Source organism: Rhinolophus sinicus, chromosome 2 (assembly GCF_057876585.1).
Source record: "Rhinolophus sinicus isolate RSI-liver-muscle chromosome 2, RSI-T2T, whole genome shotgun sequence".
NCBI lineage: Eukaryota > Metazoa > Chordata > Mammalia > Chiroptera > Rhinolophidae > Rhinolophus > Rhinolophus sinicus.
Window position 1 is genome coordinate 140,598,529 of NC_142502.1, and position 27,758 is coordinate 140,626,286.

The following is a 27,758-nucleotide window of genomic DNA, read 5'->3' on the forward strand; positions in this document are numbered from 1 at the left end:
TCAAATAATTACTGTTTTATATTGGGACAGTACATTTCATATTTCAACCAAAAGACAAAAATGCAGTTTAACTCAAAGGCACAACAATTAAAACACAGAAAATGGCACCACCTCTCAGATGCCGTATTTCTAAATTAAACAAACAAATACACAGATTTTGTTCCCTTCCCTCCCCCAATGCAAGCCCACAAGCTTTTTCGCAAAGTCTTGAGTTCGATGCCATCCAGCATCTAGCATCATGGACTTGTGAGGCGCTTGAACGTAGCAATTAAACAAAATGCTTGAGAGGTCTAGCGAATGGCATTCAAAAGGGACCTCAAAGTGCAGATTTATCTTTTTCAAAAATGTTACAGGCTGAGCTGGCTCTTTGAACACTATCACTCTGCTTAAATTCAGGAAGCAGGCTTTAAAAATGCAAAAGGCATACAAGTTGTATTTCAGTGCAAATCTTCAGCTGGTAATTGGAAAAGATTCCAACAATAAAAAAATCCTTTGTGTCACCTGCCCCTCTCCCCCACCCAAAGCTGAAATGAAGGAAAAAATAAAAAACAGGACAAAACAAAAACAGAAGAGTTATACCATATGACTCTGGGATCATTTAGCAATCCACTACTTCCAATTAAATTTTTTTTTTAATGGGTTAAAGAATCATGAAAAAGAGAAACACGCAAAAGTAATCTTGCTTTGTTTACACTGCTCCTCATATCTAGAATGAGCTTCCGTGTAGAGTACATTTGAACATTTGGTTGTGTGGAAGGTGGGGGGGTTGGAGGCGTGGTGAGGCCATGGGGTGCCAGAGACCTCAGGCCAGTGTGGAGCACAGGGAGGCCGCCCGCTACTGGTTCAGCCGTTGAGCCCTTAGGTTGCAGTGCGTCTGTGGGTTTCAGGAATGTTCTCATCACTCTGTGACATACACTGTTTCAGTGTCACAGACTTTACAAATGATTCAAATTCAATGAAAAAGATTTGCCAAAGGCTGAAGACACCAAGACCTCAAAAATATTAAGGGGAATGAACCAATTTGGTAGATACCTACATACAAAGTTTCTAGAACATCTATAAAAGCACAAAGTCATAAGAATTTGTTTTCCATTACATTAGTTTATATAAAATGAATAAATAGTATTTATAGATTTAATGTGTCTTATGTACATATACATGTGCTCTGTTTTAGCTTAAATAAAAATGCTACAAAGTGGGAGACCACTTAAGGGAGAAATCATAGCCCAAAAGAAACATCAGCCTTTCACACTATCTACCCAAAAGCCTCCATAAAGAAGTTTCTGGGTGTGTCCAAAAATAATCAGTAAGGAGAGGAATTCTAGTAACACTGTACCATCCCCTCCTGTTCACCTGCAACACAGAGTAGAAATGTGGACTTTTCCTTTCACTGGTGATGGACACTAGCTCAACTAGTGCCAAAGCTCAGTTATTGCTGAAAGTTAAATAGGAAAATAGATTAGAATTGGACCAAATGTCACTTATTCGGGGGGGCGGGGAAAGAGGCATAATCACTTTGTGTTAAGTGGAAATGGAGATCTCATTTATCTCTGAGGTAGGAAAAAAAAATGTTCCAGAGACAAGTAGCATAACAAACTTTGAGGGGCAATGGCCTTGGGGGTAGCCATACACAGCGTGGTCCCAAGAACGTCGCACAAAAATAGATTGTACCGTTTTGTTTGTGAGAACAAACAATATTGGAACTTTTATCAGCTGTGCAACCCCAAAGACCTGCTCTCCAGGTGTCCATTTTAGAGTGAGAAATACTGCTCCCATCCACACGCGGGGAGGGGAAGGAGCTGGGGTGTGTGTTTGCTGGAGGTATTCCTGACTCCTCACGGGGGTGAGGTCCACGGTTAAGTGCTCTTAAATGCCGCTTTCAAGGCTTACTTTGGAGTTCTGAGACCGGGATCTCAGCTTTAGAAGTTTGTTTCCTCAGTTTCCTAAGCACAAGACACACTCGTACATTTCTGCTAGGCGAGTAACACGGTAAGCCAGAGAACTTTAAGAAAGGTCTGGTAGGCTACATGGTACAGTAAATAAGGGGGGGAAATTGCTGAGATGTGAAAGTTGCTTATTCAGTCTAAGAATTCTTGGGTGTTTCAAATTGATTGGAATGTACAGTCTCTCAGAGACGAATTTTTATGGAGAGAAAGAGAAACTAGTGGATGCAATCAGAAACCCACAATCCTAAGCACTTCCTTGAAGACGTTTACAAAGCTGATTTTGGTAAAGGTGGTACACTGAAGTTTACGTGCAAGGGGATTGTGGGCAGGTCCAATACACTACCTAATCAGATCCGACAGGGAGAACCATCCGGGGGGCAGCCGAAGCGACCACTCTCTCTTATAGACCAAGACACGTCTTGTGATTGTCCTGGAGCTTGATTCTCTTGATGCTGGCGCTGGAGTAGCCCTCGTCACTGCCGAGGCTCTGCGTGCTACCCCGCTCGTCAGAATCACTCACGCTGCTGCTGCTCCAGTCCAACTCACCCGTGAGATAGTCTGTGCTTTCAACGTCCACATCGATTTCTTCTGTGGAAGGACAAGAGAGACGGCGGTGAAGGCTTTAGAAAACTCAGGCTGAAAATCAAGGCTGCTCCCGTCAAGCCCTGCTTTGGAGGCGGCTGCCTAACTGCTACCAGGAAAGAGGGCCTCGTTCCTGGAGGTCACATGACTCGACTTCTCTAAATCACAAGCAGGTTCTTAGTTCCCTCTCTGCTCTGCCGCTGGCAGGTGGGAGAGCAAAAGGGACGGGGTGGATGGATGGGTGGGTGGGGGCGTGTGGGGGAGGGCGCAGGGAGAGGGCTCACCCCTGTCGGAGTCGGAGCGCTCGGAGGACACCGTGGAGCCGATGCTGTCCATCCGTATCCTCTCAATGCCCAGTTTCTCCAGCTGCCGCTTCAGGTGTCGCTGTTCTCGCTGAAGCTGGTCTATTTGGTGAATGGCTTTTCTGTCACAATCTTCAAGTTTCTGCAAGTCAAAGGGGCAGTTAGTTGTTGGAGCTCACAGGCAGATTTCAAAATTGACAATGACCCGGCATCTTCCTCTCTAGCAGGGAAATGGGCCACTTTTCCTTAGAAGCCATCTGGGGTGTCACTTGTCTAGCTTCTCACAGAGACAGGAAGCTGACTGGCCAGTGACTCCTGTCTTCGTCTAACATTTTCAGCATCCACAGGCTGTAAGTAGCTGGACTGTCACAGGAATTCTAGGGTGAGCTGACACTCCAGCATCCTAGTACCCCTCAATTTTGATACTGAAAAGACTGCAGGCAGGAAGGCCCAACCTGGTCTCCCTCGTCTGCAGTGATACCTGAATACCTGATCTCTGAAGTAGAGCGTGGCAGGTGATGGGAGCTTAAGGAACAGACGTCCATCGGATGCGTGCTGATTCACAGCCATGTCCCAATTACATAGGCACGTTTTTGTGTCACGCCAAATCTCAATTAACTTCTGTTTGTTAGCAGGAAATAACAATCCCTTTTGACATCTGGATTCCAAATTGTTCAACATAAGAGCTTAGAAGACACATTTCCATAGATCACTTGATTTTACAAATCTGTTCTCTAGTTCTCATATTCTTCAAATCATTAAGAAGTTTAATTTTGATTGTTTTGCTCTAAACAGAGGTTCCTTCCCCCCCAGAGTTGTCATGTATTCAGGCTACTAGCCATAATTAAAGTGACATTTGTCCAGTCATGACTATAAAAACATGCTGCACAGCGACTGGGGCTGTGGTTCTGAGGAGTCTGAATGTAACTCACTCACCCTCTGCTACTGCAGCTTTGTACTGAGGCCGACTCTCTACCAGACCCTTGGAGGGGAGAGGCTGGGGATACAAGGTGCGTACAAAAACCTGGTCCCCTCCCTCACGGAGTCTGCATTGTAAGGATGGAGACAACCAAGTAATCACATAAATCACTGTCAGATGTCAACTGTGACAAGTGGGGACAGGTGGGTAGAGAGGGAGGGAGGGAGAGAGAGAGAGATGGACCGACCCAGTAATAGCACCACCTGCAGCAGGAAGGAGGTCCCCAGGTCATGGCAGGTTTCCCTGAGCTAGTGACATCTGTGCTGAGCTCTGTAGGCTGACAAGCAGTTAAGTAGGTGAAGAAAGGAGGGGAAAGCAGACCAAGCAGAGGGAACACCATGTACAAAGGCCTGTGGTCAGAGAGCACGACTAGTGCTAGCGACGGGAAAAAGGGCTGGGGCAGAGAACGCGGTGTAACAGCCCGAGGTGACACTGTACACAGCTGAGGGCCAGGTCAGGTGGAGCATGGGGCAGGCCTGGTGACAGGGAATGTCCTGCGCCTGACCCACAGAGGAGTTCTAAGTAGGGTGCCACGTTGATTTGAGCTTTGGAAGGAGTATTCTTGGGAAGCAAGGCGATCGGCTCAGAGGCAGGCCTTGAGGAGTTTGTTATAGTCAACGACGGGGTGAAAATGCAAGGAGACAAGGCTGTGAAATATTTTGAAATATTTATGTCTCGGAGACGACTTAGATGTAGATGGCTGAGGAGCAAGAGCGAGCAAGGACGAGCCTTGTAACAAGCATGAGTTTCTGGCTTACGCAGTCAGATGGACAATTGGATGGTCCACTTAACTTCTGGCACCCAGGGGTGAGAGATACCCAGCTGGGTCTGGACGTGCTGGCTTTGGGACGCCCGTGATTCAGGACGGAGAGCTCAGAGGGAGGAGCGTGTTGCAGACACACATTTGCTATCGTCATAGCAGCAAACAAACCCGTACTGGATGAATAAAGATAAAAAGGCATCGCAAGGGTACACTTACCTTTATGTGCAATTTGGCTTTTGTTAATAAACTCAGTGTAGTGTGTCGATTTGATTCAGGACCAAGTGGCACGAGCCCCTTCAACTTCTCCAGGCACAAGCGAAGATGGGCCCGTCTACAGAAACAAAATCACAGTAGCTTTTGAGAATTTTATAGTGGGCCAGAGGGCACCCCTAAAGAACAAGTTCTAAAAGAGTTTGAAATTCTCCAGGTCCAGTGATGGCAGATGCCACCAACAACTTCTTGCCAAATAAACACCTTTTGAAACCAGACAACACTGATGAAAACCAAGCGGAGGCAAATTCCAGGATTCTCTACAGTTAAGCCTATTTATAAAACAGGTGTCGGAGTAGGGACTAATATCTGCTATTATTGGGCATGTTTCTCAGGTTATCTCCCGGTTTCTGGGGAATGATGTGAGCAAAGAGAACACATCCAAATTCAGAAAATAACCACATGCCAGGGGAAGAATCCACCCCTGGCTTCTTTGAACACCACACTTCTCTTTCCCCATTCAGGACCACTAAATCACTATAACTGTTTCATTACTATAGCTAGTATTTAAACATATAAGTGACGTATGGGTATGGTTATTCATTACAGCTTTATTTGAAATAGCAAAAATTGAAATAACCCAACTGACCATCAGTAGGGAACTGGTTGAATAAATTGTGGTACCTCCACACAGTGGAGCACCATGCAGCTATGAAAAGGAAATGAGAATGTGCTATTACGAAAGATATATTAAGTAGAGAAAGGCAAGATATCAAACTGTGCATATAACATGCTCTCTTTGGGTAAAACATGGAGGACAAATTATCTGTATTCGTGTTTTTTTGTATGGACATGACACGCAGAATGATACATAAGAAACTAGTCAAAATGCCTGGGTAGAGAGAAGTCAGGGAATAGTCCGCCTGGGACAAGGAAAGGGGGATAATTTTTACTAAATGATTTGTGATACTTTTCGGTTTTTCAACCATGTAAACTATTGCTATTCAAAAAGTTAAATGTAGTTTTTAAAACTGATGAAAAAGCACATCCTTGATCTTGCTACCCTAACAAGCATGCTGGACAGCTGGAGGTGATCCCCGCATGTTTAGAGGGGTGATCCCCGCAGAAAGGCACAGTGGAAGGGAGAGTGGAGAGGGGAAAGGTTAGCTGGGGCAGAAGCCAGTGACCCACTGGAGAGACAGCCATTCATCACAGACTGCCCAGAAGTACAAGGGGTCCTAAAATTTTGGAAATGGAATAATGTCACTGAAACCTTGGCTTTATTCCAGAACCTGGCAGATTCTATGAATGTGAGAAAAAGCCAAGACTCAATGTGCCTGTTTCAGCCTACCACCTCCTGAAAGCCTCCACGGGCCATTCCAGCCATGCTGACTCCTCCATGTTCTGAGGACTTGTCTGTCTACACTATTCATCCGCAAGTTCACTGTTCTGCCTGAACCGTTGGGCAGTGTTACTCAACCACTCAGTGCAAACTCCTTAGAAGGCGAGGGCTGCAGCTTAATCATTGCCGCGCTGCCAGTGCCTTCCCCTCCCATGTGCTCAGTGTGTGCTGAATGGATGATGCCGTCTAGGCAACTAGACTTTAAGCTCCTCGAGGACAGAGTCCACCTCTACTCCATCTTTGCACCTTCAGCAGTACGCAGGGCCCTGTGGCTTTAGCCACCTGGCCCCCACCCACACACAATGCCCTGGCGCGGAGCTCCTGAAAGCCTGGGAGGCTACTCACGGATGAACCGGGAGAAGCCTTACAGCTTAGTTTGTCCTTTTCCTCCCTGTTAAAAATTTTACTGTATTAACAAAAGTTGGGAACGCAGACCAAAAGAAGAAAACTGCTTCCGAAAGCTTGAAGACAGGCCAATGTGTACGGTACTGACCAAGGACGTCAATTCACACCCTTCATATCAAGACTTCGGGAAGCGGGGAGGTGCATCTAACATGAGACACCCTCTGAGCTCCTGCCTCATCTGCTTCTGGGCCTCCTTCCTCGTCTGCATCTTGACGGAGCTGTCTCCTAGGGCCCTTTAAATCCTGACAAGCTTGAGAACAGCATTCATTCCTGACCCAGGAAGATGCAATGATACAAATGCCTTTCTATTTTATAAGACTTCACTCGCTCTGAAAACCGGTCCATGTGTTACGGTCACAGGCAAAGACTCGCATTAAAGATTTGTTCCTTCCACTACTGCATGGTGGGGGGTGGAGCCGGGTGGGGAGAAAAGCAAAGTGTGTGTGTAAGATGTGCTTGTTCACCTTGGATGATGATAATCTTCAAAGACAGTGATGGAAACAGAGCCTGTTACTATGCACAATCAGTCACTTGTATCGTTATCCAAATTATTTCTTACTACAAAGTTTAGACTAATTGTCAAGTTAGAAAAAAAGCTCAGAAATTAACATTAGATTTAGACATTTTTCAGCCTACTTATTATTTGCAAAGACGGCATGATTCAGAACAGTGTCCTATTAGTCTTTTTCTTATGTGGGTTTATCTACAGATATGAGTATGTACATTTTTTAGGAAGTTTGTGTACTGGTAAAAATATAATAAAAAAGTCATCTTTCCATGCATCGTCATTTCTAGTGACACAGGGAGTCTAGCCCAGAAAGTATGATTTTCACTACCCAAATGTGGATTTCCAAAGAACACTCCCAGTTGTGAAACTAGAAATAACCAATTTGACTAATTCGATCTGAGGATAATACATGTTCCTTCAGTATTTTCTGGCCCCGTTCTATGAAAATAGGACTGAAGCGCTTTCTGGATTTCTGTAGCATCCAGAGCCAGCCTCTGTCCTTGGCAGTGCCTGCCTGACCTCCTCCAGCCTGGTGGCTGCCCTGCCCACCTGCTGCCCACCTGTCACCCGCCTGCAGACACCCCCGGGTCGGTGCCTGGGCCAACCACAGGGAGGGATGAGGTATATGAAGTAGGCTCAGTTCCATCACATAGTAGTGAAATTCAATTTCTGAACCAGATAAAAAAGCAAACAGACCTCTATAGCAGCTCCCACTGAGGCCCCTCCCCCTGACACACACACGCTCTCTGCCCCTGGCATCTGGGCTCCTCCAGCCAGGTCCAAGCATCCATGGCTCCCAGATCCCAAACAAGCACTTGTCTCAGCTCTCTCTCCTCAGTCCTGACCAGGCTCCTGCCACTAGCTCTGGTCTTCTAGGAGGGGCTGAGTGTCCCGTTTTGAACCAGGTCTAGCTCCCCTTTGGGGAACTAGCAGGGCTTTGCCACATATCTCCAACAGGAAGCCACTCAATACCTCCACCTGACGTCTCTGTGGGTCTCCTCCCTTCCTATCGTCTTCAGACAGTCCCCCTGCTGCTGCCAAGAGCTGCCTTCCAGCTCCCCACCCCCGGCAGAAAAGAGTTGTGCCAAATCCTGGCTCCCTCCTACCCCCAACTGCCTCTTCTTTTTGCCCTGATCCAACTGCTTTGTACCTAGCTCATGAACTTTGACAATCTTCACCTGCTGACTCTTCAGAAATATCTCTTTCATTATTCTGAATGGACTGATATACCTTTGGTCTACAGTAGCATAAAGAAACCAATCTTTGATCTGAGCTATAATCACTAACGCTCAGAATCAAGTGTGGCTATAACTAAATTAGATAAACTATAACTTCTCTTCAGTAGGTTTCTTTTTTAAGTATCTCAAATTTTATTTTTGTTTTTCATACTTTTTAATTCTGAATCTGTCAATCACTATACAACCAAATACTAGTACAGTGATTAGTGATTAAGAGTAAAAGTTTAGGTTCCTGGCTTTGCCACCTACTCCCTGTGTGACCTTGAGCAAATTTCTTTACTCCATGTAGTATCCATTTCCTCAGCAGGAGGAGGAGGATGACAATATCTAGCTGAGAGGGCCACTGTGAGTATTAACTAAAACAAGGTAGGGAAGCCCCTGGGCCAGGTGAAGGCTCCATATATGGGAGCAGCTTTTCTCTCAGGCCTCGCTTCCTCTATAGAAGGATAATTACTGGGAGCAAACAGAGAACTATGGCACTGTAATATTCCTTTTAAATCGGTAGGGAACTCTGAGTGCCTCACTAGGTAAATAGAGGCTGTCTGATAAAATCTAATTCACTAAACTTTTCCTTTAAAAAACACACACAAAACACTAGGTATCTTTTGTCATTAAAAAAATTTCATGGAGAAATCCCACCTGAGGACAGAAGCTTCAACTCCTGCCCAGGAATTCCAGCCTGCCCTATGGATTTCAGATATGTCTAGCCATTCCTTAGTTATGTAAGCAAATTTCTTATAATAAATCTCTTAATATATATATAAAAAAATTTTCATGGAAAATCTAATCCGTATTCTATGGAGATACAGATCTTGCTTGTGCTAAAGGTACTATTTTTTACATTAAAAAATTAGCAAGGATTTTATAAAGCTATTGCATGCAAAAGGAGAGACTCCATGGCCATCCATATATGAGTACACAAGAGAGGACGAAGGGACTTCAGGGTTGGGAGGGAAGTGTCTGAAATGCTCTGGGTCTTCCTTCTACATCTCTACTGCAATGGCCAAAGGAAAATAAAAACGGGCAAAAAGTATTGATCTTGGAAATCCAAGCTCATCTCTAGATGTGTATCCATATCCAGAGACCCTAAAATATCTCACGTTCAATAGTAAGAAGAAAGGATAGCACACTTAAGAACAAACGTAAAACAGTTTGGGAAGGCTCTCTGGGAAGAAAATTATAAAATTATGCTGAGAGACGAACAAAAATTTGAATAAACGGAAACAAAGCACATTCCTAGACATGAACTCTCAAAGTAAAGATGTCAATGTTACCAAGTTTGCCTACACATTTAACATAATTCCAAGGGGGAAAAAAATCCCAGCAGTGTTCTTTTTAATGCTGGCAAATTAGCCTGAACTTCATCTAGAAGAATACATGTGTGAGAGACTGCCACACTTTTTTGAAAAAGAAGAATGAGGAGGAATGTGTTGTATTAGATATTAACTATGTTATAAAGATTCAATAATTAAAAACAGTATATATTAATATAGGACTAGAAAGACAAATCAAGTGAACAGAATAAAAAAATTCCTAGGAATTTAGCATATAAGGGAGATAACTGCAAATTCTTGGGGAAAAGAATGGATTAGTCAGACAATGGCAGGGAAGTGGGGAGATTAACATTAAAATAAATTCTAAATATAATAAAGATTGAAATATAAAATATATTTGGATGCCACACCGTTCTGTTGTTACTTTTCCTTAACTCTAGTCAGCCACGAACCGCAGAAAACTAAACATGCAAGTGAAGGAAGCCATAAATGAAGAGGCTCGGGGCTGTGTGAGGCGGTACCTGCCAGGGCTCTGGCACTGACGGAAGGCGCCCAGGCCCACCGGCATGTTCTCAGACAATTCCTAATGCTGCTCTTTTCATTTCTGCCTCCAGACTCAAGCTTCCTTGAATCTGTCCATGTCTCTCAGGCCAGCAGGTTTATAGGTTGCGGAATAGATGAAACGCAAAGAGTAAGATGCTAGGTAGGCTGTGCTCTCTGCACACAGTGCCCCTGAATTTACTGTGTTGCCCTTCAAGTTCCTCCTGACTTGCATGTAGTCAAGACCGGGACGGGTATCAAATCAGGTGTGCGCATGTGTGTGTCTGTGTTGTGAGGGAGGCATTGTTAACAGAGATTACCCTTCTTTATTGAAGGTGTGACCGAATGCTCTCCCTCAGATTTTCGAAGTGAAAAAAGACACAAAAAGGAATTATAAGGTCAGGGCAGAGTGAACAGGATGACAGCCAGTGAAGAGGGTAGATAAGTAATTAGGTTCACAGGTAGAAATCTTGAAACATACACTTGGCTCATTTATTTATTCCGCTAACATCTCTCAAAGGATTACTAAGCACTGCTACCTTCCTACCTAAGTGCAGGGGATGTAACGTTGAGTGAGACCAAGTCCCTGCCTTGGGGTACTTAACAACCAGTTGGAGTAATCAAACATGTAAACAAATTATTGCAGAATTATTTATCTGAGCGATCTTCAGATCATTACGAATATCAGCTCCCACCGAAAGTTCCAGAATGAGCTCCCTTTGCCCTTTAACAAACATATTCCTTCACTTTCCTCACCCACATCTTGTTTGACTTAACTTCTCCATAAAGGCTGTCAAGCTTTCATAGTCGATCATAAGCTTTTTTATTTTTCAAATAGATCACATTTATTTATTCATGCATTCATGTGCGGCAAATCTCCTATGTATCTAATTGTTCTGTTTCTTTCATTACCAAATAATGGAAGAGACCAAGTCTTCTATTTTATATTAACCCATTAGCCTAAAAATAATAATGCATCTGCGGATGCTGACCTAGGAATAGAATCTGGTATCTTTCGTAATTTATCCCTTCTCTTTGAGGAAAACCCTACTTAACGAACATGACACACTGGACCTCACCGAGTCCAGTGTGTCACCTAGTTTTCACCTAGTTTTCATTAAAATTGGGCTGAAGATTATTAACCAAAGAAGAATTTATCTTTGTGTGGACACAGACTTAGCCAATTATATAGCTTCATAAATCCTATAGCATAACTGGAGGTGAATAAAAATAATTTCAGATATGCGTATGTGTGAAATATATAGTGAGAAAAAGAAGTTATTTAGTATAAAGTTAAGGAGAAACAAATCTTAAGGGGTCAAAAATTACTTCCTAAAAGTGATTATAGGTCACAAGAGATTCTAACCTTCTCTAGATTTTGGGTTGAGGACAAAGCCTTACTGGGTTAAACAAAAAATCCAGATGAGGGCTGCAAGTCATGCTTTGAGGGAAAAAAGTACTTTCCTCCTTTTTGCAAAATATAAAAAATTGTCAAATGCATCATTATTACCAACTTAATTAAAACTTTGGGAGGTTTTAAGGAGTTCTCAAAATTGTGATAGTAATCTCTGTAAAAAACACAAAGGTCGTTCCATACTCGTATGCTAGCTGCATGGGAATATGGCCGTCAGTGAACAAGGCAGCAATTCCTGGTGGCTACATTTTGAAGTTATAAAATCACTTCTCTATTAAAAGGATGAAACATATGTCTCACTAAGATTTTCTCACTAGAGTCCCATTTAAAAAAATACAAAATATGTATGATAATTAGTACTTGCCAGCCCTGTGTCACCCTTAGACAATTACTGTTATGACAAAAAGTCAGGGAGTGCGCCCAATGCTCCAGGTAGGGGATTGGAAATTGGTCGAAAAACCAGCATAATCTTTTCTCCAAGTTTTTCCAAGGGCAAATGCCATCTACCCAAGAAGTATACAGTTTAGGAAAGCTGGATTCTAGTGGTGCAAGTCGAGTGCTGCTCTACTCTATGAACACAGACCAGATTTGCACACTGATACTTGTGTCCTTCCTTTGTAATACCCAGCCCTCATGTGGCAACAAAGCAATGTGGGTTTGTTACAACATCCTACAGTGAAATCTGAATGTGGTCAAGGGAGTTCAGAAGCAGTAAGCGTGGTGCAATGCATAGCACAACAGGCCCCACGCAAAAGTCAGGCCCCTAACCCCTTTGATATAAGGAGCTTGGCCATTTGAAAAGCCAAAAGCCCAAAAGAAAAAACATAGGGACCTGCAACGAATTAGAGTATCCTGCCAGAAGAGAGATCTGACTAAAATGGTTTCACATGCCGGACCAGATGCCACTGAAATACTGTGTCATATCCTCAGAGTGGAGTCCTCATGAACACCAATTATTCCGAATCTCTAAAGTGCCACCAAATGAAAATAACAGCTTAGAACAGGGGGCTGAGTCCTCCTCATGAAGCCCACACAAAAATCTCTTGTCATGGGGTTCAGAAGATGCTGGCAGAGGTCATCTCTCTAGACCAGCTGTCTAATTCCAGGAAGACCTGTACATAAACCATTCCAGAAAAATGAGTGGCTGCTATTAAAGGAGATACTAGAGTCTTCTTTTGAAAAAAGAGTCCATTCTAGCACCTGACTCCTGATGCACTGGCTGCAGTTTCTATGCATTCACTCATCTCCATTTGCTGAAGGGCTTATTGAAAGGCATTCAAACCAGAGGAATTCCATCTAAGAGAAGGCAACAGAATTATCACCAATAAAGGGCATATAACAAAAACAAAAGATTTCCTATATTCCAATAATAATTACGTAGTAATTAACAATGGGAAACCAGTGGTAATTAAAAATACATAAACCCAGGAATACCGTTTACAATAAATGTGCAAGATCTACATGGAAACACTACAAGACAGAAAGATCTGAATGAAGACACAACAAATCCTGGATGGAAAGATCTAATATATAAATGGAAACTTTTTAAGGTTAATTTATATTGGAATTATTTAATTTTGATTTTGAGAATCCCCAAAGAACTTTGGGGATGGGGAATTGGATTGATTACAAAAATCATCAGGAAACATAAATTGATGAAAATAGCTAAGAACATGGTAAAATCAGAAAAGTAGGGCGGAAGAGTAAAGATTTGCTTACGAGATCCTGAAGTGCATGATAAAATGTAACTGATTAAAAGAGGAAGAGCTGATGGATCGGTGAAAAAGAACAAGTCTAGAAACAGACTCGGCCATAAACAATAATTTAGTATAAAATAGAGGCAGCAACTTCAGTGAGAGAAGACTGATTCTGTAAAGATAAACGATAAATTTAACAAGTTATGTGATACACAAAGGGGCAATCTCTTTCATATACTATATCCTTTGTATTATAGAATCTTTTCAAAAGAAAGAAAAAGATATACTCCTCAGTAGAAAACTGGGCTATGTTTTAACAGGCAATTCTCTCTCACACATACCAAGATATGAAAATTGTTGAACTGTACTAGTAATACAAGAAATGCAAATCAAAACAAGTTGTCTCTGTGTTTTTGTTTTTTACTTATCAAATTCATAAAAGTCTTAAATTATAAACTTGTGAAGGTATAAGGAAAATATAGCCTATAACCTGCCTGGTGGGTCAATATCAAAACCCATAACAAGGTGTATACCATTAATTCCACAACTATAAATTTACCTTAAAGAAATAATTATGATGTTGGACAGAGATTTATCTCCAAGGTAGATTAAGTTCATATTAGCAAAATACTGGGGAGAACCTAAAACAGGGGATTGGTTATATGAGTTATGGCACACCCCTATGATGTAATACTGGGCATTCACTAAAAGTAATGTTAGAAAAGGAGATTTAATGATATTGGAAAACGTTCATAATGTAGCTTAAAAAGAAGATGCAAATTATTTACTATATGATCCCATATTGATTTTTAAAAAGTCTTCACAAACGTCTAGGTGGCTATAGAACTTAGGACTGTTAGAAGTTGTTCCTGCTGCAAGGTCTTTTACAGGTGATTTTTATATTCTTCGTGCTTTTCTGAACTTTCCAATTTTCTACACTAAACTACATTTTTAAAGTTGTTTTCCAAAAATAATTGGAAAGAGACAATTCAAAATTCCATTGGCTTCCTCTGGCTGCTAAAATTATGGATGATTTATTTTTTGTATGATTTTCTGTATTTCTCAAAATTTTCTACAAGATTAGTTTTTTAAAAAAGAAACACACCACACACACACACCAAGGGTGTTTCCATAGGAGGCTAGACCCACAAAATTAGTTAAAATGCAGAGAAGCTTAGGCCAATGGCAGACTCTGATATCGACGGTGATACTACACCCAGCCACCCCAGGGGCCAGGTCATTATTGGGCTCTGTACTCCCAGCATCATGGGTGGTCACGGAGACCAAGTCTATTAAATGGAAAATACCACTGCCGCCACCAGCACCTCCCACCTCCACCATTCTCAAAGTCTTTTCTCTTCCCACCAATGCCAAGATTATTTAAACGGTGGAGTCCACGAATATCAATTATTCAGAATCTCTAAAGTGCCACAGAAGAGGTTTCTGTGTAAAAAAACTAACCCAAGTATAATCAACTCCGCAATATCAAAGAGAAAAAGAAAATTCCCACTGTTAGAACTTCTTTTCCTAAGTTGCTACTTTTTTTTTTTTTGAGAGCCATGCCAATCGTTTTTACGTGATATTAAGGTGAAAAATGGCTAAGGTGGAGTAGCATTTAGCAAAGCAGTATTGTTTTATGGCATTCAGCTCCTAAAACCAGAGAGACTACAAGAGCAGTTGTTCAACTGACCTCAAAACACTAAAGTTTTAAGTACCCACACTAATAATGGAGAAGAACCTGACAATTTTAACTTCCTCCCCTGAACGGCAGCAACCAATGCTTTGTTAAATTAAGTCAATTTGAGTCCTTACTTCCTTCTCTTCTGTTCACATGCTGTAGACTAGAGAAAGAATTATCAAGACCTTAGAAGACCAAATTCCAAACAACAAAGGACAATAAGGAAACTAGATAAGTTAACCCTTCAACAAGCAAAACTTGACTAGTCATACAGAAGCAGTTGGAGTTATAAGCAGCTTGCCCAGTGGTGACTTCAAGTCCAGTTTTCTAGAATCGTGGCCTCCAGAGCCCCTGTGCCTACCAGTCTCAGAGCTTAGTATGTTCACTGAAACTGTCTCTGCGCCTTTCTCATTAGACAAACTGCATTTCTCTAAGATGGGCTCCGCGCTGATTGAACACCCCAGTGTGAACTCATTGACTACCTAGTGCTGAGCCAAGGTCTTAGGACACTGTAGGCAGAAAATAAACATCTTTGAACTGCTCTAATAAATGATAAAATCGACATTCTGCGGCATTCCCGCAGAGGTGAAAGGCACAAACCTGTGGTAAGCCTAAGAGCCCTCACCTGAAAGGATGAAATTTTAATAATGAAAATAAATGCCTAAATCAATGTTAGAGGGGAGAAGGAGAACTAGAAGACTTTTCAGCAGAAAAACTCCCAGTTTACCCAGTTCACCCCAAACGCAGGAAGATGGGAGAGGATGTAAACATGAAAAAGAGAAGCCATGTCTTACTCCCTTTCCACCTTAAGAAGAGATACTTTTGAGTTTCCAGTTCATGATATATAAATTCCTAAAGCATACAGGAAGCTCCGACTTAAAACACAGACAGTCACATCACAGAGAAATTAAAAGGGAAGAAGACATGGGGAGAAGCACATGTACAGGGAGGCACACTTACTGTCTCTGTTTCTCACTCACTCAATCAATTCCACAGTGGAGGAATGCTGCGTGTTCGCCTATTTCTAAGATTCACCTTCCTAGGAAGGCTCTGGTCTGCCCTTTCACTGACATAACATGTCCTGCAGATCCTGACTCTCAGAGGAGGGCTTGCATGATACAACCACATATATTTACAGAGCCATATTACATATCATCTTCTTGTTCATGCGGGGCACCAAGAAAGCCATTCAATCTGGATGGGTAGCCCGTATTTCAAACTGAAGGGAGTTCAGAGATCAGAATGAGGCTTGTTCAGTAGCTGTCAGCCCTGGCTGCACGTGAGACTCACCTGGGGAGATTTAAAAGAAAAATAGGGGCCAGCCCGGTGGATCAGGCTGTTGGAGCTCTGTGCTCCTAACACCAAAGGCGGCTGGTTCGATTCCCACATGGGCGAGGGGGCTCTCAACCACACGGTTGCCGGTTCGACTCCCGCAAGGGATGGTGGGCTGCGCCCCCTGCAACTAACAATGGCAACTGGAGATGAGCTGCGCCCTCCACAACTAAGACTGAAAGGACAACTTGAAGCTGAATGGCACCCTCCACAACTAAGATTGAAAGGACAACAGCTTGACTTGGAAAAAGTCCTGGAAGTACACACTGTTCCCCAAAAAAGTCCTGGAAGTACACACTGTTCCCCAATAAATTCCTGTTCCCCTTAAAAAACAAACAAAAAAAAAAACACTAGGGCAGAGTCTCAACCCAAACCAATTAAATCAGAATTGCTAGGGGTGAGGTGTGGGTAGTGTGTGTGTGTGTGTGTGTGTGTGTGTGTGTGTTTAAAGCTCCACAAAGAATTATCATTATTTTTGTTTTCAGCATGGTAAAAGCAAGTAGTTATGTTTTTTTTGGGGTACAAAGTCTTTACTAGAGATAGACTTGCTTTAAAATATTCCATGGAGTGAGGTGGTTTTAATTATACAAGATTGGCAAAATGTTGATAATTGTTGAAGCTGGGTGATGGATACATAGGATATGATTACATTATTCACTCTATTTTTGTATATTTGAAAAAATTCTATAATAAAAAGTTATTTTATAAAATCCGTAGAAATAAAATGTTCTCTTCTTCCCGAATGTATTAATGTATACGTATAATGTATTTATCGTTAAAAATACTTTTAAATAACATTACAATAAAACTTTGCAAGTGATTCTAATGTGCAACCAGAGTTGAAAACCACCACAGGCTACATCATTGAAGGTGGGGCAAACTTGATTTGGAAAATAAAGCTTTAAATAAGCAGCAAGAGGCAATCCAGGTGAGAGAGGTCAGCTCAGGCTTGCAACAAGATGGAGCCCCGTGAGGATGGCAGGCCAATTTCTGCTATGCATATATTTGCCTGAATTTTGAGAATCTTTATTCACAAGTAAACTGTAAACACACACAGGCATGTGTATGTATATCTATCTGTGTACGTACGTGATTTAAGACAGCACTGCCAATTATATTCAGTAGCATGTAATTTGTTTTAAAACAACACAATTTGTGGAAACACTAGCTAGGCCCTAATATGCTCTGGCTTGTGGAATGGTCACACTGAAAGGGATTCCCTCAGGCTACAGGGGTGAGGCTGGGGGAGTGGTCTTTGGAACTGGCCAGCCCCTCGCCTACCTAAGTGATTTCCGCTTAGAGGGCCCAGAGTGAACTCTTAAATCAGGTGCTACTTGTGGGAGGAGTCAAGAGGAACAAAAGTCTCATCTTAATGAATAGGAAATGTATCAAAGCTCCCCCATTGCAGCCCCCAAATCCCCAACTCACCTATTCTTCTCCATTTCATTGTGAGTTGATCTGAAAGAGGGAACAATATGAAAAAAGATTATTTTCATTTTTGTCTTAAAGGACTACAACACCAACAAAATTATTTTAACTTCTTTCTTTCCAAAGTTGGTAGGAGAGAAGACAGAGAACGAGGAAAAAAAAAAAACACCTCAGTGGGCTCTACTAAAGAAATTAGTCCCTTTGGAGAATTACATAAATGTAAATATCTAAAACAGAGTTCAAGGAGAAGTGACAAACTCAGAGGCATGCATTCCCTAGTGGAAAATCCATTTTAAGAAAGGAAATAAAAGGGGTCTATTTATACAAAGAGAAAAACAGCTGCACAGTGCGATGTGAATTTCGGTTATATAATTCCATAAAGCTTTCTTTAGGCTGAGGGTACAACAGTGCAGGTGGCACCCCCACCCCAGCTCCGCAGCTTTTTCTAAGGTGCAGTAGCCACCCAAATTTTATGCTAAGTTGTTTGACTACAGGATTCTTTTAAATGGATAAAAATAACCCCTCAATCTTTCTACTCCCTGAAGTAACAAATTTATCATGTACAACCTCCTGAAAGATGCTACGATTGAATAGCTACCCAACGATTTTAGGAAGGGGCTTCAAAACCCAGCTTAGCATAAAGATGACAGACTGGTTAAAGCAGCAATTACGGTGAAATTGAAGTCCAGCTTTGCCAGCTGGAGTCCAGCTGGTACTGTGGAATAAAATTTTGTACCATCCTGTCCTTGGTTAACACCTCTGTAAAATGGGAATAAAACTTATTGCCAATTATCTTCTGAACAAGTGTGGATCAATGAGGTAGCAACTGTACAAGTGATTAGAGAGCCTTGGATGAAAGCTGAGGTGGACGTGAAACCATATTAGTGTGTTTATACCCGTCCTTGAATAGAAGGTCTGGTCTCAGAATTTATGGACAGGTTTCCACAAAAGTCACAAGAAGTCAGTTAAGGTGGCCACGTCAGTGTCTTCCTCACACAATACCTCCCTGACTAGCTATGAACTTGAGGGCCCCTAATGTCCCCAATGTTATAAAGGCACTGAATCTTGACCTTATGGAGATTCTCTGCAGTCTAACCAGTTCAGGAGATTTCGCCCACTCAGGCTATGAATTCTGTGGGGCCGTAATCAGAATCTTACTGGGCCCTGGAGATAAATGGAGGATCACTACTTCCATGAATGCTCAGCCACTTAGTTATATCTGAGGAGCAACCACCAAGTTCATTCACACTAGAGATTAGGGGCGGGGTGAGTGAGTGAGTGAAATTTCCACTCTGGCACTAAAACTTCTCTTCCACGAGGCTCTTGGGATACCAAGTTTTATTCATGAGGAAAAACAAGAAAATAATGACAATATTTTCAGTTTTAGAATATTTGTTTCCTAGATAAAGGATATGTGAACCTTCAGATTGGTTAACTTAAAAGCTTTAAGTTGATTCACTTGGTTATCCCTCAGCATTCTCCAGTCATGTTTTTCTGAAGGTTTACTTCCTTCAGTGACTAGCAGGATATCACAGGTAACAAGATTCTGGTCTGCAACTGCAAACCTTTGGCTTTAAAGCACGTGGCATTTCAGTTTTAACAGGGAATAACAAGTTCAAAGTCTGACAGATTTTTTAAATGGATGAAAGTATATGACAACAGCTGGTCACGATTTCCCTGTAGACAAGGACCATACTCAGAAGGTGGAGGAGGAGAGGAGGGTGGATATTTGAAAAGAACATGGTCGCTGATTAGAGAAAATAACAGCACACAGGGCACTCTTAACAAAAATTTTTGCATTCTTTGAAAATACATATAAAAAAATTCTGAGTCTTCAAGATAAACTTTTAAACAAATTCCATAGGAAGCACAACTCCTTCCTAGCTTTGAACAGAGTTCTAGAAACTTCAGACCTTATTTGATTACTTAAGGGTATTGAACACATGGTGATTTTTATAAGGGGACTTATAACTAATGGCTCGGGCATTACCGAGGTGCATTTGGTTTACTGAAACTGAGTTTGTGTTTAATAAAAAGCAGACCTTTCAAAAAATGATCAGTTCAGAGACTTCCTGCCAATTCTGTTGATGGGTCAACATTTATAGTTTTAATTAAAGCATTACAAAAATACATGGATACCTTGTGTCAAAATTATTTTCCATGTGATTACTGAAAAGATTTGATAATTCTGCAATCACTAATGAAGGTGAAATGTCACCATTTAAAATATATATTCTAACTAAAAGATAACTAAGCCAAACTGCAGAGTATCTGAGAATAGGTTTAAAAAGACTCCCCATGTCAGGTCACCTATATAGCCACTGTCTCATAAAATAAATGGGTGGCAAGTCCTGAACTTCCTCTTTCACATGAGTGCCAAAGCCTGCTTTAACAAGTTAACAGAACGTTATTTTTAAAACTCTGGATTTTAATTCTAAATATTTAGTAACTGATTTCAAAAATCAGTAGGAAAGAGAAAAATGATTCCATCTCCTTGTAGTCCAGTTGTTCTGTGGATGATTCCAAACCAACCAATGTTCACAATTTCATTTATTTTTGTTTTTTTAAACAAGCGACTAGAGAAATTTAAGATCTGCATTTCCAGTTCCAAGGAAGTTTGATATTGTGGCTAAACCTTATTTTTTATTGTCCAAGGAAAAGTACCCTCCGGACTCTATATGCAAAGAGAACAGCATTTCAACATGAATTAACAAGAATAAACTGTTATCCAATGGTTACGTAAACCAGCAGCAATCTCTCTATAGCCCTTACCTCAGTTCAAAATCCTGACCATACATAGCCTTGGACATAAGTCTAATTCAAATCAAGGGATCTTACTGCATTCCCTGGGGAGATGTCTCATTGCTCAGGTAGGGGTCATTCCAAACAGGTCATAAAGGATGTGATCACATTTAAACAAAATAACCGGTTCTTGCTTCAAATGATTGCTTGGAGCCAACTCCAGGTTTAATCATGGTCTCTTAAGAAAATGGTCTGACTGAAAATATTATACTAATTCATTATTAGTCAAGAATATGGACAACTGTGACAGCCTCTTGTTTCTAACCATGGAAAGCACACCAAACCCATTAACAGAATAGAGCTTTTCAAAAAAACAGGAGTTGCAGCCATCTTTTTTCAGGAATAATGCTTCATATTAAAGAGAAAAAAAGAATATGTTTCTTGGCTTATAATTGTCAACTACCATTATTTTTCTTTCTTAATCACCTTCTGAGACCAAGCCACTTCTCTTCAACAACATCCTCTTTTTTCCCTCTCCCTACCACTGAACACCCCACAACAACTTTCCTGTGAAACTTAGGAAAAAATAAAGTGCTAAGGATTAAGCCTTGACTATTAATGAGGACAATTCCTCTCAAATCATGAGTGAACAAGAATAAAAGCAATAAATGGACTACACTTTTTCAGAAAAATAAACCAAAGGGCTTCAAAGTTCTTCCAAACAAAATTTTAAAAATTAATACTGAAACAAAATGCAACACAGCTAAATTGTTTTATACTATTGCATAATCCAAGTCAGTATAAACATCGTTCTTAAAGGCTCGTAGTACCCATGCACAGATCTATTGGCTACCCCCTCAGGTAATGCTAAAGATGGGAGGGAATGGAAAAACCACCAGGTAATTAATTACCAGGTTCATCCTTCAGGTGCCTTCCTATTCAAGTGCTCAGCACATGTGTGCTCCTTACATCCTGTGGTTCTAACAACACTAAGGACAACAGAGTGAATCAAAGAAGAGGCAGCAAGAACAAGTGAGTGGTACGTTTAAGTAGAAGCCTTCTGGTTTTTAGTGGTCTGTATTATACCAGAGACTAACCAAATACAGTTACTTGCAGGCTGTTATTCATGAGGATGGGAAAGGGATAAGGATTCTAAGTCAGTGTTGAAAATGTCAATAATTTTTATTGGAATGAAAGGTATAATTGAATGGATCTAATAAAACAGATTTCCTAGCTAACTTACATTTTAAGAGAAAAGAGGGGGAAAAAGGGCAATGGCATTAATGGAGGAGTCATATGTACCAGGAACTATGTTCAGGGCGTTAATATATGATTTCACTGGCCATTAACCAAATAAAACCTGTGAACCTCACCAGGAAGTAAGAACTGTAAGGCTAACATAAAAGAGTTGTGACATATTAATATTTTAATATTACATGTTCCTCCATCACCAAAAGGGCAGATTTTAACCTGGCTCATTCCTCTTTGCCATTATAAATAGATATGACAAATTAGATGATCAAACCACTATATTTAATTTACATGTCAAATATGAAATCCTACCACCTATGCCAAGTCAAATACTTTAACATGTTTATAAAATTTTCACTATGAAAAGTAAAAGAAATGGATAATATCCATTTCTGGATAATATCCATTTCTCTTTTCTTTTCAATCTCCTCAACCAAATCAGAAGGGCTGCCTCCTCCAATGGCTTAAGACCTTGTGTGCATTACTGAATCATGATCGCCACTTAATTTACTGGGTTATAATCACAACAGGTAACTTTCATGCTGCAGTTTGTGTCATCTGCAGTATAATCAAAAAGGGAAAGAGAAATGTTTACCAAATTACCTGCTACTGCTGTTATTCTTCTTGGATTTGTTCCTCCGTTTTAAGGCACCTCTGTCCTTGTTATTGTATGGTAACATGGAGGCATAACCATGTTCAGCTTCTAGAAAACCGGAGGATCCAGTTAATGAATGAGCCTAGGACATCCAATACTCTCTCCCCTCCACAGTACTTCCTTTTAAAAATTTACTTATTTTTCATTAAAAGACTATTGTGGAAATAATTAAATGGAGCAAGGTGGAATTCTTAGAACAATAATTGTTTTTTAAATTGTGTGAACACCCTCAGTTCGGAGCAGGTGTAAGGAGCATTCCAGCTGCTCATTGTTGAGAAACACCCAGCAAGTCGCTCAGCGCAAGGAGCCTGGGTTTCCCATTGGCAACGTCCAGCAGGTGTGTTAAGTGGGACCAGCCTCAGGCGAAGATGCGAGGCAAACACCGTGAGCAGCGGGTGGGAGGACAGGGAGGCGCTGCTCCTCTGGCTGGGAGACCCGGCGCCAGGCCCACCTGGGGGCCGGATGGGACCAGCCCGGTGAGGTAAGCCAGGGGCCTGGTTGAGGGGGCCCCGGGCACCCCTCTCGACGGACTGGGGTGGGGGCGACCCTCGGGACCCCGGGGTGCAGCGGCCCCCTTTCTACTTCCATTCATTGCCTTTGGGGCAGCGGGCGACCTCCCTTCGGACCGCGCGTGGGGAGAGCTGGAGGGGTTGGGAGCGCTCGCGGTCCCGCTCTCCGCGCCTCCAACCACCCCCGGAGCGGCCGGGAGCCCGGACCCGCAGCGGGGCCCCTGAGAGACCCCCAGCCCCTGCTCGGGTCGGACTCCTCCCGTCCCCGTGCACCTCTCTCCCGCCGCTCCAGGTAGTCGGCCGCCTCCAGCAGCATCTGGATGTTCATCCGAACCGCCGCCGCCATTCTGCACCGGGGGCCGGAGCCACGGGACCAACCCCCACTGCCCACGGGCTCGCCGCCGCCGCCGGACACCCGCGCCCTGCTGTGGACCCGGCAGAGCAGGGTTGAGACAGCCTCTCTGGCGATCACGCTCGCAGGAAGGGGGAGGGGGCTGGTGAGCTGGGCACCGTCAACACCGTGACAGAACCCAGAGAAGAGCAGCAGCCACCACCGCCGCGGAGTGTTTATCCCGACTCACCATCCCCCCGCCCCCAGTCCCTTCTCTTGACAGGCCCGCTTCGGCTGCGTTCCTCATTGGACACCCCAAAGACTGCCCCGCCCCTGGCCTTGTCCGATTGGGGAGGGCATTACGGCCCCGCCCCCTGGAGGCCGCTCCTCTCGCTGGTAGGTCGAGCTTGACAAGGCCCAGGCTCCACCCCCCCTTTCCAATTGGTGACAGAATTCGCAACTCCGCCTCGTGCTCCTTCCCTGTTTTCCATTGGTTCTATACCGACAACCGGGCCCCCTTTTGCTTTGTTAGTATTGGCCAAGAGCTACAGAAAGCGAGCCACTTCGCCAGTCTCCCATTGGTGAAGTCTTCCGAAACCTCCCAGCTACGATGACATCACCCTTCTCCAGGCCCAGCGATCTGAGTGGCCGGTGGTCAGCAGCCAGGCTACTCCTCCCCGGATCTGGCTTCAGCTGGCAGGGCGACCCGGGCGCCCGGCTGCACTGATTCACCGGCTGTCGCGGAGCTCGACTCCACCCGGCCCCTCCCCGCCTCGGACCTGTTGCCGGGACCTGTCCCCCGGGAAAAGTTCCGGGTACCTGCCGGGCGTCCCTCGAGTGTAAGGCTGAAACCGCGCCTCGCCTATGCAGTCTGCCCCACTTGGGTTCGGGGCCGGAGATCTGGGTCTGGCGGCCGCGGCTCCGGAGGTTCCAAAGCCTCCCGGGATCCAGGCGGCTGAGGGCCCCGCAGCGAATCCCTCTGAAGGGAGAGCGATGCTGGCAGCCCGGCAAGTGACCGGTGGGCTCCTGGCTCAGGCATGCGCCACGTGGCTGTAGGGTTTGAGGGAAAAAGCCTGGCTTTTAATCATGTTAAATGCTCGCTTCCCAGCGTTGCGTTTTTTCTTCTCTCAGAAAACGCTAGAATCGGGCTGTATACTGCACTGAGCTCCCCTCTCCAAACACATTCCTCACTACCGTCACGCGAAGTGGGTTTTAAAAGCTGAGAAACTTCCTGTACCTACAGAATGACGTTGAATCCTGAGATTCTTTGATCTGAATCTGTTTTAGGGTCTTTCAATTCTAGATGAAAACATTGAAAAGAATACTCCCTTTTCAAGACGACTATAAATGGTGTGTTTATGTGTGGGTGTGGGTGGTGGTGGTACTAATATAAATGTGTATAGAACTAAAAAGTGTATTTAAGGATTGTTCCCCAAGGCTGTCAAGATTTCTAAGATGAAAAGTATCTCGAGACTCAAGTTACACTGTTAATATACTTGTATCTCCATTTTAAAAAGTAGAAATAAAACTTGGTTTAAGTTGAGAGTCCTGAATACAGAAATGAATGAAGCATGAACACATCTGGGGTGCCAAAAATGTATACACATGACTTGTATTCATCTTTGGTTATCGGTATATACTGAGTATTACAATTTTAATACAGTCTTTTCCTTTCTTATAATGTGTATACACATTTTCTTGGCATCTTCTATTTCACAAAGGTTTTAAAAAGCTTATTGTTGCAAATATATGAAAATAGCTTACTTTTGTAATTTACATACATTATCTCTATTCCTCAATATAGGTAGGTTAATTATCTACATTTTGCACATAAGGAAACTGAGGTCCACAGATTGGAAGTGAACCTAGATCTGTTTCACCTAGAGCCTATGCTACCAATGCTCCCATTGGCAGTTTTAAAAGACAAGATAGTTAAGAAATAGATTTCTAAACTGCGTCATAAACACGGGAAAAAGAAAATAATTTAAAGGTAATTGTGCTTGGAAATTTTAAAAGGGTTCTTTTTAATGGTTGACAAACCCATTAAAATTAAATAAACTTGACAGAATTGATAAGCAGAATAAACATAGTAAATCATACCTGACATATAGGAAACATTTTCTGGTTTTAATGATTAATTGGATGTAAAAGCTGATTCTTTGAAAACATTAGTAAATACACTAAAGGTAAGGTTTTCAAGAAAGCACAAAAAATTAGGAATGAGAATGGGGATATAACAATTTTAAGGAATGTTTTTAAACTGCAAGTTATTTGTAAAACAAATTTGAAAATCATAATGAAATGAATATCATTCTACTAAAGTATCAAAACTGAATAGTGAAAATGCTTTGATTTCATTATCTTAATTTTGGATTTTGTATACTTTCATATTTTCTCTTTGATTTTATTATGAACACACAACGTATCTCTTTATTCTTTCTCTCTTACCCTCAACTCTTTTTTTCAAACCCAGTCTTATTTCAATCTCATGATCCTCCCCCTAGAATCATACTGAGTGAAAAAAATCACACTTATAAAAAATTAAAAAAGGAGAAAAGGTTGAAATCTGAGTCAGAAATAGCAAATGAATAATTTAAACAGGTATATCTTAAACTCCAAACAAAAATACAAAGTTATATAACAATCAGAGAATTAGACCAAAGAATGGACCCTTACTGTTCCCTGGTGGTGGTGGAAGAAATGATCCATTAGCTAGCAACACCAACCAGGAAGTCGTATCATGAAGATGTATTATTAAAGGGTATTTGGTGCCATCTACTGGAAATCAAGCAGTAAGTATGAATAAAAGGTTTTGTCTTTTTTAGATATTATTTTACACAATGTATATGACAAGTAAAATAAGATAATCTGAAGGTACAGGTTTTGAAGAATTGAAAATCCTAAAACAAAGTAGAAGTGGTGACCCTCAGCACCTTGCCCCTCAAAGACATTACATAAACATCGACTGATAGGAACAACCCCAAAAATAAAAATTGGGAATTCCACAATGTTTGAACCTGAATTTTATGACCAGAATTTTACATAAAAAGCTATCTGTAATAAGATTAACATGGGATGACAATAGTTTATATATATCCAAGCAAGCATCAAGATAACCTAATAGAATTGGGAAAGAAAATGTTGAAAATGGGAAAGCACAAAGACATGAGGTATTGTTATCAGTCAGATAATCTTTACTACATCTTTTAGAAAGCTAAGATTCAGTCTGCAGGTGGGTATAGTGTAGTATGTAAATGCCAATGTTGAGTGAGCAGCAGGGTCATTAAATGCTACGGAGGTTCTGACAGAGGTTCTGACAGATGCCTCTTCAGTACTTTAGAGTGGCAAGGCAAAGGTGTATTATAATCCTTACATTTCTAAAAAGTTCCCAAACTGGAATTAAAAAACCTTATTTATAACTGATTTTGACATCTCCTAACCATTATGACATTAAAATGAGTTTTGTTTTATTAAGTTCTTGAGGAACTGACTTTGTTCTTTGAAGTGGAAAAATCAGGACTGGAATTTTCTGCTTCAATAATATCAATCCCCTTCTTTGTGGCTACTTTGGACACTCCAGTATTATGATATCCAATATCACATTGAGTTTTAAAAGCCTTTAAAAACACTGCTCTGCAAAAATCAGTTACTCCACAAATATTTGTGATTGTAAAAACAGCAATGGCTAAACAAATAGTGGTATATATATTGCACAAAACACTATGTATCAGTTAAACAAAAGGTAGAGGTACATACACTGGTATGGAAAGATATCAAAGGCAGTGTTAACTAAATTAGTTGTAAAATGATCCCTACATATCTATCCAAAGAAATCTAAGACGCTAATTTGAAAAAATATATGCACCCCTATGTTTATTGCAGCGCTATTCTCAATAACCAAGACTTGGAAACAACTGAAATGCCCATCAGTAGATGACTGGATTAAGACACTGTGGTACACTTATACAATGGAGTATTACTCAGCTATAAAGGAGAATGAAATCTTACCATTTGCAACGATATGGATGGACCTAGAGAACATTATGCTAAGTAAAATAAGTCAGTCGGAGAAAGACAAATACCTACCATATAATCTCACTTATATGTGGAATCTAAAGAACTGAATAAATGAGCAAAATAAACAGAAATAGTCTCAGAGATATAGAGAAAAAAACAGGGTTGCTAGAAGGGAGGGGATGGGGATAGGGATGAGGGAGAAAGGGAAGGGATTAGACAGCATAAATTGGTAACTACAATATTGCCACGGGGAAATGAAAGACAGTTTGGGGAATATAATCAATAATGTTGTAAAGATTTTGTAGGGAGACCATTTCATGGATGGTATAGATGCTTGACCACTGCACTGTACACCTGAAGGTGAAGCTGACTAATACTGTATGTCAACTATAATGTAATATATATATATATATATATATATATATATATATACACATACATATGTGTGTGTATATATATATATAAATATTAGTCATGGAATATGGAGTACAGCATAGGGAATAGTCAATGGAATTGTAATAGATATATATGATGTTAGAGGGGTAGTAGATTGGG

The 27,758-nt window shown here is 41.7% G+C and overlaps 2 protein-coding genes across 3 annotated transcripts in view; both read right to left on the bottom strand.

Annotated features, from left to right (window-relative positions):
- On the bottom strand, nt 1-24,142 carry MXD1 (MAX dimerization protein 1). Of its 2 annotated transcripts, none has more exons than XM_088796112.1 (6): nt 24,006-24,142; nt 22,295-22,394; nt 17,699-17,728; nt 4,789-4,903; nt 2,813-2,972; nt 1-2,534 (listed from the first exon to the last, which is right to left on the bottom strand). In XM_088796112.1, the coding sequence occupies exons 2-6, from the start codon at nt 22,369-22,371 to the stop codon at nt 2,347-2,349; spliced, it is 570 nt and encodes a 189-aa protein (XP_088652238.1). In that variant the 5' UTR covers nt 22,372-22,394; nt 24,006-24,142; the 3' UTR covers nt 1-2,346. The 2 variants fall into 2 exon arrangements, with proteins under 2 accessions (XP_088652238.1, XP_074188218.1); XM_074332117.2 differs by lacking the exon at nt 24,006-24,142 and adding an exon at nt 23,129-23,989.
- SNRNP27 (small nuclear ribonucleoprotein U4/U6.U5 subunit 27) overlaps nt 24,098-27,758 on the bottom strand; it is a 15,676-nt gene continuing 12,015 nt past the window's right edge. The window contains exon 7 of the transcript XR_012496395.2: nt 24,098-24,236. The gene's annotated coding sequence lies outside the window, so the exon portion shown is untranslated. The remainder of the gene's footprint in view (nt 24,237-27,758) is intronic.

What these genes read in the sequence shown, in the direction of transcription:
- MXD1 (XM_074332117.2), bottom strand. Translation starts at nt 23,201, where the DNA reads ATGGCGGCGGCGGTTCGGATGAACATCCAGATGCTGCTGGAGGCGGCC. An exon ending in CCTGGAGCGGCGGGAGAGAG is followed by an intron (nt 22,395 to 23,128) that starts GTGCACGGGGAC and finishes CCGGTTTTCTAG; the next exon opens with AAGCTGAACATGGTTATGCC. An exon ending in AATGAAATGGAGAAGAATAG is followed by an intron (nt 4,904 to 17,698) that starts GTGAGTTGGGGA and finishes TTGTTTCTGTAG; the next exon opens with ACGGGCCCATCTTCGCTTGT.